General features: G+C 46.1%; 1 protein-coding gene across 7 annotated transcripts in view; it reads left to right on the forward strand.

Annotated features, from left to right (window-relative positions):
- mgaa (MAX dimerization protein MGA a) overlaps positions 1–12,751 on the forward strand; it is a 40,492-nt gene that overhangs the window by 24,666 nt on the left and 3,075 nt on the right. For 6 of the 7 annotated variants that reach the window (XM_067614110.1, XM_067614107.1, XM_067614113.1 and 3 more), the window contains 12 exons: positions 1,295–1,589; positions 2,856–3,218; positions 4,284–5,236; positions 6,745–6,867; positions 6,963–7,074; positions 8,186–8,472; positions 8,557–8,660; positions 9,263–9,356; positions 9,760–9,871; positions 9,966–10,643; positions 11,154–11,288; positions 11,785–11,913. In XM_067614110.1, coding sequence (XP_067470211.1) covers positions 1,295–1,589; positions 2,856–3,218; positions 4,284–5,236; positions 6,745–6,867; positions 6,963–7,074; positions 8,186–8,472; positions 8,557–8,660; positions 9,263–9,356; positions 9,760–9,871; positions 9,966–10,643; positions 11,154–11,288; positions 11,785–11,913 — 3,385 coding nt within the window. The remainder of the gene's footprint in view (positions 1–1,294; positions 1,590–2,855; positions 3,219–4,283; positions 5,237–6,744; positions 6,868–6,962; positions 7,075–8,185; positions 8,473–8,556; positions 8,661–9,262; positions 9,357–9,759; positions 9,872–9,965; positions 10,644–11,153; positions 11,289–11,784; positions 11,914–12,751) is intronic. The other variant, XM_067614114.1, reaches the window with a different exon arrangement.

The raw sequence follows: 12,751 nt of genomic DNA on the forward strand, positions 1-12,751 counted from the left end.
CACCTTTCAGCTGCATCTCATGGTCTTCATCAGCAGGTGGAGGTAGCTCACACACACACACACACACACACACACACACTCACACTCACACACACACACACACACACACACACACACACACAGTCTCCATGACAACTGAGGAAACTCCATCTGCTGCCATTTATTTCATTGATTCTGTTTTAACTGCAGTTTCAGCTTCTTTCAGCTGAAGCTTCACTTCCTGTAATAACTCACCAGGACTAATGTTTGATTCTGCTGCAGCTTTTCTCTAAAATTATGATCCAGTTTGTGATGTTTTGTCTCTTTTTGCAGTAAAATTGCAGGAATTTGGAAAAATTACAAGCAAAGTAAAATAATGTGATTTATTTAAACTGCTGCCAGTGAAGAGTCGTACGTAACGACTTCCTGCAGATCACAACTATATTTCAGCTGAACACGAGAACCATGAGGACTCAACGTTCTATAAACAGAAAATACTGTACTTGAGTTCCATTTATAACCTTTATTAAATAAACTTTCAGCTCAACATCAGCAGCAAATAAAATCATCAACAATGTTATTAAAATAAATCTAGTTTGATGTTTGAGGCAGATTATGTCTCCTGACTCACTGAATCAAACCTCATCTGGGAACATTTGGGAACATTTGGGAACAGTTGGGAACATTTGGGAACATTTGGGAACATTTGGGAACAGTTGGGAACATTTGGGAACAGTTGGGAACATTTGGGAACAGTTGGGAACATTTGGGAACAGTTGGGAACAGTTGGGAACATTTGGGAACATCTGGGAACATTTGGGAACATTTGGGAACATCTGGGAACATCTGGGAACAGTTGGGAACAGTTGGGAACATTTGGGAACAGTTGGGAACATCTGGGAACATCTGGGAACAGTTGGGAACATTTGGGAACAGTTGGGAACATCTGGGAACATCTGGGAACAGTTGGGAACATCTGGGAACATCTGGGAACAGTTGGGAACAGTTGGGAACATTTGGGAACAGTTTTGCTCGTCTATGGCATCGTGTTTGTTGGCAGGGGAGATTTGTTGTCAGTTGCCGCCACACCAAACGCCACGATTGGTCCAAACCACAAGCAGCTGCTGATTCAGACGTTTCCTGCAGAGATTTCTTGTTAATTATTGTGATCGTAGAATCACAGTTTTTAACTTCAGTGTTTCCATTTTAAGACATTTCAACATGTTTAGATGTTAAAACAGTTTCACGTTTCAACTGTTTTTCTTTCTTTTCTTGGATTTTGAAAGAGTTTTTACTGAAGTCTTTGTTTCTTCAGGTGAACGGGAAGCTCTATCCTCTGGCGAAGATCCAGTTGGGGAAGATGGGGGCGCTCCACCCAGCGAACCGGCTGGCCGCCTATCTGACCGGCCGGGTGGGGTCCAACAGGAAGCAACAAGGTTCTTCTTCTTCTTCCTCCTCTAATCCCCCCAGGAGCCAGACTTCAGATCTGACCTCCCCGGCCGTCTCCTCGGCTTCCACCAAAACCACCTCCACAGCCTCCACCGTCGGCTCGACCTCCACCGCCCCCGCCCGACCGCAGCCGCCGGTCACGGCGCTCAGCCTCCCGACAGGTGAAAACCCAACTCACCTGTCTTTTTGTTTCATCCATTTATTATCTCATTTATTATTCTCTACATCTGCCCTTCAACAGACAGTTTCATACAAAATATACACATCACACATCAGAGTAGAAGCTTTAGAAGATAAACTCACAAAGATTTTGTTCTTTTGTGTTTAACAGTAAAGGTTTCCACAGTGTTTCTCATGAGAGGTGTTAAAATATTGAAGACGTACACGTTTAATTCCCAATCAGGTGTTAATGTTTCATTAAAAGAAACCCTGTATGCAAAACTGCTTCAAGAGGCTAAATGAACTAACCGAGTATTATGTTACCAAACTAGCTACTTGGCTAACGAGCTAACGTGCACAGTGACTGTCCCATTATTAACAGTGAAGTTAAATGTTTGCCAGTGGAATAACTGGTTAGTTCACTGGTTCACTAACAGTAAACATATTTTATTAAAAACTGTCGTATTTGGGAATTTAGAGTTTACTTTCTTGATAAATTACGTTAGCTTACTGGGCTCATGGGTTTCTCTGTTGCTTGTGTTAGCTTAGTCGCTATTTTAGTAAAATAGAATCAAATAGTTAAAATAAAGTAGAGATGCAAAGATAAGTCGAGTCAGTTTCGAAGCAAAAAACGGAAAATATTTGGTGGTTTCAACGTCTTAAATGAGATAATTTGCTGTTTATTGTTTTCTGAGCGTCGTAGTGAAGTTCCTGGAAAAAGAAATAATCAAATAAACATAATTCAGTATGTTACTAAGCTAGCTACTTGGCTAATAGGCAATAACATTAATCATATCAACAATAATATCAATATTATGGAGACAAGTTCAGCAAATGTTAGCTAGAGGGCTAAGCACAGTACTGAGTGGCTAACGGTACGAAAACAACTAAAACAGGAAGTACGACTGATTGGAACAGCTTTATTTCACAGGAATATAAATATAAATCTATGTTTTATTATAATATAATGTATCAATATAATATAATAACTGGGTTGTTGGTGTTACACCTGCAAACTTTACTTAAACGTCTCAAACCGTCCATCTGTGCAGCCATGAAGGCTGACCAATCAGCTGCCTCCATTCAGTTTGGAGGTAACTCTACCTTTTAAATACAAGTAATATGTTGCAGTAATTAAAGTAAAAGTACTGGTGGAGCGTGCTGGTTACTGGGAATGCAACATCCTGCGACCCTGCAGGATGATCCTGCGACAGCCGGTCGGGGTCCGGACCCTCAGGTTGAGCCCCGTCTGTACTTGTGTGTTTCAGATTCTGTGAAAGTGTCTTCGGGCCCGGCGGCTCCTAAAGGCTCTCAGCTGTTAATGGTTCACGTCCCAGGACCTCCAGTGCTCCCAGTGCCACAGGTGCTCCCAGTGCCTCCAGTGCTCCCAGTGCCACAGGTGCTCCCAGTGCCTCCAGTGCTCCCAGTGCCAACGGTGCTCCCGGGGCCTCTGGGGCCTCCCGTTCCTCCGGGTCCCCCGGCCCCCCCCTCCACCGCCCAGACGATGCTCCTGCAGCTGGTCCAGGGCCCAGCAGGGGTCCAGTACTACCGCAGACCTGACGGGAAACTGGTCCAACTTTTTCGCATCAGCCAGCTGAGACCAGTAAACCCCAACCTGCCGGTCCAGACCGGTGAGTCAGCAGTTTGTTTGTTTGTTTGTTTTATGATTATTATTTTGGCATCTTTGCTTTTATCTGACAGAGAGGCAGGAAACACGTAGAGATGAGCTGCACTGACGTTGTGTTTACGTTGTGTTTACGTTGTGTTTACGTTGACATAGAGACATGACTGTTTTAAATGTTTAGACGTCTGTTTGTAGAAAGAAATATTAACATAAATAATATATATATATATATATATATATATATATATATTATATATATATATATACATCATGACTGATAGGGATCATTATTGATTGATTCTACGTGTGTGAAGCTTCATACTGATTGTTTAAATTTAAACTGAGATTAAAGATTATGTGTAATAAAGATTAAAGGTCAGCAGCTGCTCTAACAAACACTCACTTCCTGTCCTCTTCTTCTGCTGTTCAATAAACTCAAAAATACCTGAAGAAATATACAAACTAAATACCAACATTTGCTAATTAACTCTCTGACTCCTCCCCTCTCTCTGACTCCTCCCCTCTCTCTCTGACTCCTCCCCTCTCTCTGACTCCTCCCCTCTCTCTCTGACTATCTGACTCCTCCTCTCTCTCTGACTCCTCCCCTCTCTCTGGCTCCTCCCCTCTCTCTCTGACTCCTCCTCTCTCTCTGACTCCTCCTCTCTCTCTGACTCCTCCCCTCTCTCTGACTCCTCCTCCCTCCCTCTCTGACTCCTCCCCTCTCTTTCTGGCTCCTCCCCTCTCTCTCTGACTCCTCCCCTCTCGCTGGCTCCTCCCCCCCTCTCTGACTCCTCCCCTCTCTTTCTGGCTCCTCCCCTCTCTCTCTGACTCCTCCCCTCTCTCTCTGACTCCTCTCCTCTCTCTCTGACTCCTCCCCTCTCGCTGGCTCCTCCCCCCCTCTCTGACTCCTCCCCTCTCTTTCTGGCTCCTCCCCTCTCTCTCTGACTCCTCCCCTCTCTCTCTGACTCCTCCTCCCCCTCTCTCTGACTCCTCCCTCTGACTCCTCCCCTCTCTCTGACCCCTCCCCTCTCTCTCTGACTCCTCCCCTCTCTCTCTGACTCCTCCCTCTCAGTCCTCCCTCCTACACTTCTTCAGGCTCCACCCGTCACTGTCGTCAGTCAAACACCTGCGACCACAGTGGCGACACTGTCGACCTCCACAGCCTCCTCTTCGTCCTCTTCCCCCTCCTCCTCCTCCTCCTCCTCTTCCTCCTTCTCCCTCTCCAGCCTCCGGTCCCTCTCCTTGCCCCCCCTTCCCGCTCCACGCCGCCCTAGTTCTGGTTTGATGAGCCAGAAGGGGACGTGCACTTTGAAAATCTTCCCCGCCACCTCCAACAAGGATCATGTGACTGTCACTAAAGTTCCCCCCCTCCCACCTCCAAAGGTGGTAATGTCTGCGGGTTCCTCTTCCTCCTCTTCCTCTTCCTCCTTCTCCCTTTCTGGCCTCCGGTCCTTCTCATTGCCCCCCCTCCCCTCCCCAAACCACCCTAGTTCTGATCTCCTGAGCCAGAAGGGGACGTGCACTTTAAATATCCTCCCCGCCACCTCCAGCAAGGATCATGTGATTGCAACTAAAGTTCCCGCCGCGCCGCCTCCGAAGGCGGTGACGTCTGCGGGCTCCTTCACGCACCTCCAGCCGTCCCCGGTCAGCCTCATCTCCCTCAAACCCTCTGCTGGTCAGGGTGCTGAACTCGGGGTTAAGACCGTGACGGTCTCTGCGGTTCAGACAGACGCCGTCCCTGCAGGGACGCCGCGGGGGTCAGAGGTCACACCTGCACATCCTCCGCCCCCCTCCCCCGACAGGAAGTGCCCTCAGCCCGAGCTGGCCTGCGACCTGGTGGACCTGGACATCATCTGCGTGGACGACGAGATGGGGGTCGTCACCGGGGAGACGGTGGGCGGGGCCAAGCGGACGTTGGAAGTGGTGGATCTGGTGGATTCGTCCAGCGAAGAGACGGACAACTCCTCGGACTTTGGTGACGAGTCGGATGACGACGGAGAGAAGAACTCGAGCGTAAAGACCAACGTAAGAGTTTTTATCAGCTCATGAAATTAGAGAAGATGTGATGATGATGATGATGATGATGATGATGACAGGCAGGGGAATCACCATGGTAACTCATCCTGCAGTTCACTTCAGAGAATCAACAGGCCTCTGACCAATCAGATCACTGGAAACATGCATCACAACAAAATGATCAATAAATAGATTCTGGAAGCTCAGTGATGCTTCAACAACAACAACAACAACAACAACAACATAAACTTAATGTAAACACAGCTGCAATTAACCCGAGTCATCTGATAAACAGTAAACAGTCAGTAAACAGTCAGTAAACATCCAGTAAACAGTCAGTAAACAGTCAGTAAACATCCAGTAAACAGTCAGTAAACATCCAGTAAACAGTCAGTAAACAATCAGTAAACAGCCAGTAAACAATCACTAAACAGCCAGTAAACAATCAGTAAACAATCAGTAAACAATCACTAAACAATCAGTAAACAGTCAGTAAACAATCAGTAAACAGTCAGTAAACAATTAGTAAACATCCAGTAAACAATCACTAAACATCCAGTAAACAATCAGTAAACAGCCAGTAAACAATCAGTAAACAGTCAGTAAACAATCACTAAACAATCACTAAACAATCAGTAAACAGCCAGTAAACATCCAGTAAACAGTCAGTAAACAATCAGTAAACAGTCAGTAAACAGTCAGTAAACAGTCAGTAAACATCCAGTAAACAATCAGTAAACAATCAGTAAACATCCAGTAAACAATCAGTAAACATCCAGTAAACAATCAGTAAACAATCAGTAAACATCCAGTAAACAATCAGTAAACAATCAGTAAACATCCAGTAAACAATCAGTAAACAATCAGTAAACAATCAGAGGTCTGACTGTTTACTGACTGTTTACTGACTGTTTACTGACTGTTTACTGTTTATCAGATGACTCAGGGGTTAATTGCAGCTGTGTTTACATTAAGTTTATGTTGTTGTTGTTGTTGTTGAAGCATCACTGAGCTTCCAGAATCTATTTATTGATCGTTTTGTTGTGATGCATGTTTCCAGTGATCTGATTGGTCAGAGGCCTGTTGAGTCAGTAAACAATCAGTAAACATCCAGTAAACAATCAGTAAACATCCAGTAAACAATCAGTAAACATCCAGTAAACAATCAGTAAACAGCCAGTAAACATCCAGTAAACAATCAGTAAACATCCAGTAAACAGTCAGTAAACAATCAGTAAACAGTCAGTAAACAATCAGTAAACAATCAGTAAACATCCAGTAAACAATCAGTAAACAATCAGTAAACAATCAGTAAACATCCAGTAAACATCCAGTAAACAATCAGTAAACAATCAGTAAACATCCAGTAAACAATCAGTAAACAATCAGTAAACATCCAGTAAACAATCAGTAAACAATCAGTAAACAGGTGTTGCTGTTTCAGTTCTTCACTCTGGTTCCTGCTCTTCATCATCTTCATCATCTTCATCATCTTCATCATCTGGCTTTGTTTACAGCGGCGTCTTCATAAGGTGGTGGAGCGGCGGCGGCGAGGGAAGATGCTGCAGCTGTTTGATGGTTTGAGGAGAGAAGTGGGACTGAGTGATGAGAAGATGTCAAAGATCTCCACGCTGAAGAAGGTCACGTCATCGCTCAGCTGTCTCTTCTTCACTTGTCTGCCCGCTCGCTGTGTTGATGAGTGTGAAGTCAGACCGCCTGTCGTCGTGTGTTTCAGGCGGTGCAGGTGATCCAGGAGCTGAGGACGGCTGAGACGCACCTGAAGAAGAGGAAGAGCAGGCTGACGAAGAGGAGGGACAAGTACCTCTCCACCATCTCTCCAGCATCAGGTACGACCCCGAACACTGAGCTGCATCATATCAGCCCCTCCTCCAACTTAACCAGCTGTAAGAGCGTAACAAGCTTAATGAGCGTAACGAGCTTAACGAGTGTAACGAGCGTAATGAGCTTAACGAGCGTAATGATCTTAACGAGCGTAATGATCTTAACGAGCGTAACGAGCGTAACAAGCTTAACGAGCTTAACGAGCGTAACGAGCTTAACGAGCTTAACGAGCTTAATGAGCGTAACGAGCTTAACGAGTGTAACGAGCGTAATGAGCTTAACGAGCGTAATGATCTTAACGAGCGTAATGATCTTAACGAGCGTAACGAGCGTAACGAGCGTAACAAGCTTAACGAGCGTAACGAGCTTAACGAGCTGGCTGAAGCTGAACTTGAGCTCTGATCAGGAAGTGAAACTAAACCTGAGTTCAGGTTTAAGACGAGTTTATCTACATTTAGACAGGAAGTGTGTCCATATTCAGAACATCTGACGCTCAGTTTGTCATGCAGTTTGTTACGTAAAGGACCAGTTCCCAGTGTTCCCAGTGTTTCCAGTGTTCCCAGTGTGTTAAACCAGCAGTCAGGTGTCTGTAATCATTCCTCCTGTTCATACTGGATATTAAAAAATCCTTCAAATGTGCTTTCAGTGTATTTAAAAGTCTGTGTGAAGCTTCTCTTCAGCTTCATCAGTCTGACACATTTACAGTCTTTGTGTTTCCTGTTGAGCTGCAGGTGGAAGTTTAGTAACAAAAAGACTTTAAACAGACTGAAACGTTGACAGATTTCTACGCTGAAGCTTCTTATTAGCTTCAGATAAACAGAAGGAGGACTGTGGATTTTGTCAGATTTTTGTCAACTGAACAGCTTGACGATGACGTTCGTCCTCGTGTGACGGACGCTCGTCCTCGTGTGACGGACGTTCGTCCTCGTGTGACGGACGCTCGTCCTCGTGTGACGGACGCTCGTCCTCGTGTGACGGACGTTCGTCCTCGTGTGATGGACGTGTCGCCGTCTCAGTGCTGATCTGTGACTCTGAGACGGTTTGAAGCGGTTCATTTAGCGTTTAGCTCAGGAACAAACAGAATAATCGAGTTTAACATTTTGTGTGTTTGTGCAGCTGAGAGCAGTCAGCTGATCAGAGGTCAGAGGTCACCTGAGTCCGTCAGAGCGCCGTCAGAGACGGATCCGACGCAGGTGGTCGACCTGCTGGACGAGACGGACGAGCTGACGGACAACTCGTCTGATGAGGACGCCGTCGTCACCAAGACAGGAAGTAACAGCAGAGCGGAAGCGGATGCGAGGCAGGTGGTCGACCTGCTGGACGAGACGGACGAGCCGACGGAAAACTCATCTGATGAGGACGCCGTCGTCACCAAGACGACCGACGTCGTCACCGTCACCAGCGTAAGATGAGACGAGAGTCGTGCTGTGTATCGGCGCTCAAATGACCCGTTTCCCCTGAACGCAGCGTCTGTGTGTGTTTGTCAGGAGGACGCGGTTCAAAGCGTCGCCATGGAGACGGTGGAGGAGGAGAGTCGGCTGAACGAGGCTCAGAGGAGGCTGGCGAGGATCATCAGGAACGTGGACTCAAAGTAAGAGACTTCCTGTCTGATGTCATCATGACATCACTGGTCCGTCTTTGACCTTTGACCCTTCCTCACTGTTCACTGTGGACCTGCTGAGTCTTGATGGTTAAAAACTTTATTTATATCAGCAGGTTTTAAAGAACAGGAAGCATCAGAGCGAGACGTCACTGCCAGCAGCCAATCAGGAGAGACGCTCGTTAGTGCGACAGGATGTAATAACTGAGTGTGATGAGACTTGAGATGAAAGCAGCCGAACAAACGAAATATCTGAAGAAGAAGAAGAAAAGTTTCAGTTTATTAAACATGAAACTGCGGCTCGTCTGTGTTCAGTTATCAGATGTTTCTGTTAATAAAAGCTTCATTTTTCTTTCTAATATTGTTTTATAGAAGTCAATATTTAATAGATTTGATGTATTAAGCTGTTTAACATTATGGGATGTTTGTAAGTGCAGCTGCTGTTATTCGAGGTCACTCAGATACTAACAGCTGACGTTCATCTGTCAGCTGATCCCTAAACAATGTAAATAAAGGTTTAGATTTAATAACTATATGTAAAGAACGTCACTGTTCTCAGCTGTTGAACTTCATGTTTGTCTGTTTGTCCTCAGAAACAGTTCGGCCGTGAAGAAGAAGCTGGTCGGAGAGCAGAGACGCTCGGACGCCTGCAGAGCTGGCAGCGCTCAGCGTCTCCTGTTGGAGCAGGTAAAACCTGAACGACCTGCTCACCATGTAAACACGAGAGTTATCACTGATGTGTCTCTCAGCTCCGAGCTCATTGGTTCCTACTGAGGATCGTTTCAACTTTAAACCAACGCAGCTGTGAGTCAGAGGCTCGCTGATCTCCAGTCCTGCTGGTTTTAATAATGACTTAATATAAAGTTTAGTTTCTTCTACTGAAGACTTTAAAATCAGTTCACAAATCTATTGTTTCATGTTTAAAAAGGTTCAGTAATTTCCTAAAACAGCTGCTCACTGTTTACTTAAACCAGTAAACGAACAGGAGGACACGGTGACTTTGTCGGGGACTATTTTCAGCGGCGGATGAATCCAGCAGGACGGCGTTTGTGTGGTTGTTTGAACAGCCGAGGTGTTTTCTGTGTTTCAGGCTCGTCAGGAGATCCGGTCTCTGCAGAGTCAGATGGCGAACCTGAAGAGTGTGAAGATCTGTCTGAACCAGCAGAGAGCAGCTTACATCAGAGACATCTCCCAGCGGTCAGGTGAGGACGCGTCACTGACATCATGACGCCAGCAGCCTGACTCCCTGACATCATGTGACCGATGATATGTGTTCCTGTCTGTTTGTGACTGCAGGTCAGAGCGAGCAGAGGATCCTGAGGAAGCTGCAGCACCTGTCGTCCAAACAGAAGAAGCATGAGAGGCTCCAAGCAGCCAATCAGCAGCCAGCAGCAGGGGGCGGGGCCCCAGATCCTCCAGCAGTAGGGGGCGGGGCCCCAGATCCTCCAGCAGTAGGGGGCGGGGCCCCAGATCCTCCAGCAGCAGGGGGCGCGGCCTTAGATCCTCCAGCAGTAGGGGGCGCAGCCTTAGATCCTCCAGCAGTAGGGGGCGGGGCTTCAGATCCTCCAGTAGCAGGAGGCGGAGCTTCAGATCCTCCGGCAGCAGGGGGCGGGGCCTCAGATCCTCCAGCAGCAGGAGGCGGAGATTCAGATCCTCCTGCTGCAGGAGGCGGAGCTTCAGATCCTCCAGCAGCAGGAGGCGGAGCTTCAGATCCTCCAGCAGCAGGGGGCGGGGCCCCAGATCCTCCAGCAGGAGATGCAACTCCTCCCACTCCCAGTCAAACCGTTGCCGCCCCGCCCACCACCACACCTGTCCAGCAGGCCAACAGTCAGGGCGTCCTGCACGTGTCGAAGCCCGTCCCGTCCCACAATGCACCTGTGCAGAGGGACCGGCCGAGGACGATCCCCAACATCCTGTCTCGCAGTAAGAATCCACCAACAGCTCCGCCTTCACTGCTGCTCCCGACTGTGGAAGGTACGACTGAAGTATTGATCGATTACTGATCAGGTGATGTGAGTTTGTTCTAAAGGCTGAGACACACATGAAGACACGACCGTCACGCACCAACGACACTCACTGATCATCTGATCATCCCACCAACCTGACTGAATAACTGAATGTCTGACTCACACTGACAGAAAGTTTAAAGGGTTAAAACACTGAGACTCGGTCGTCTATGAAAAGTAATTTCATATTATTATCATTATTATTTTAGTGAAATGATCAACTAGTCAGTTTGTTACATGAAGACACTCTGCAGACATGTTTCTGTGTCGATGTGTTCCAGCTGTTGAGCTTTAACGTTGAGAATAAAAATAAATAAGAACAACTGATGAGTTTCAGACTGTGTGGGACTTCCTGTTGTCTCTGTGGGACTTCCTGTTGTCTCTGTGGGACTTCCTGTTGTCTCTGTTGGACTTCCTGTTGTCTCTGTGGGACTTCCTGTTGTCTCTGTTGTGACGTCTTCTTCCTGTATTTTTCCAGCTGACCCGCCGGCCTTTCAGGCTCTGGTTCCTGCTGAGGTTCTGTCACTGGTTGGCACAGCGTTGCCAGGGCAACAGGTCCTGACCCTGAGCCCACTGATGGCGGGACCAACGGCGCTACAGCCTCCTACACCAGGTACTGACCTCTTATTCTGAAGTCTGTAACATCTGTCCTCTTCCTGTCTCTGTAGTCGTGGCTTTTATTCTGAAGTCTAACCTGTCCTCTTCCTGTCTCTGTAGTCATGGCTTTTATTCTGAAGTCTAACCTGTCCTCTTCCTGTCTCTGTAGGCGTGGCTTTTATTCTGAAGTCTAACCTGTCCTCTTCCTGTCTCTGTAGTCATGGCTTTTATTCTGAAGTCTAACCTGTCCTCTTCCTGTCTCTGTAGTCATGGCTTTTATTCTGAAGTCTAACCTGTCCTCTTCCTGTCTCTGTAGTCGTGGCTTTTATTCTGAAGTCTAACCTGTCCTCTTCCTGTCTCTGTAGTCATGGCTTTTATTCTGAAGTCTAACCCGTCCTCTTCCTGTCTCTGTAGTCATGGCTTTTATTCTGAAGTCTAACCTGTCCTCTTCCTGTCTCTGTAGTCATGGCTTTTATTCTGAAGTCTAACCTGTCCTCTTCCTGTCTCTGTAGGCGTGGCTTCAGTCACCCTCAACATCCCCAGTCTGACCAATCAGCAGATACATCTCACCTCACTGCCCCGCCCACCCACCGGTAAGATCTACAGCAGCTCCGCCCCCTTCATCATCACTAACCTCACAGGTAACTAACCAACTAATTAACTAACGAACCAACTAATTAACTAACGAACCAACTAACAATCCAACTAATTAACCAACAATCAACTAATTAACTAACGAACAACTAACGAACCAAGTAATTAACCAACAATCAACTAATTAACTAACGAACAACTAACGAACCAAGTAATTAACTAACGAACCAACTAATTAACTAACGAACCAACTAATTAACCAACAATCAACTAATTAACTAACGAACAACTAACGAACCAACTAATTAACTAACGAACAACTAACGAACCAAGTAATTAACTAACGAACCAACTAATTAACTAACAATCAACTAATTAACTAACTAACGATCCAACTAATTAACTAACAAACCAACTAATTGACTAATGATCAACTAATGAACCAACTAATTAACTGATGATCAATTAATGAACCAACTAATTAACTGATGATCAATTAATGAACCAACTAATTAACCAACAATCAACTAACTAACTAACGATCCAACTAATTAACTAACGATTAACTAACGATCCAACTAATTACTAATAACTGGCTGATGAACTCGTTAACTGACTAATCTAATATTTTACTGATCACACAAACAAGCTACTAACAGACTCAGTAATTAACTAACGATCAGAGTTAATCAATCAATCAATTCATTTTTATTTCTAGTGTCAAATCACAACAGAAGTCCTGTCAGGTCTGAATCAGAGACCAACAGAACCAGACTATAGGTGGGCGGCCATCTTTGACCGGTTGGGTTGACAGAGAGAAAGAAAGAGGGAAAGGGGGGGAGGGTGGTGGGGGGGGGGCAGAATAACAACAATCATAACAACAAC

The sequence above is a fragment of the Thunnus thynnus genome, chromosome 16, assembly GCF_963924715.1.
Source record: "Thunnus thynnus chromosome 16, fThuThy2.1, whole genome shotgun sequence".
Lineage (NCBI taxonomy): Eukaryota > Metazoa > Chordata > Actinopteri > Scombriformes > Scombridae > Thunnus > Thunnus thynnus.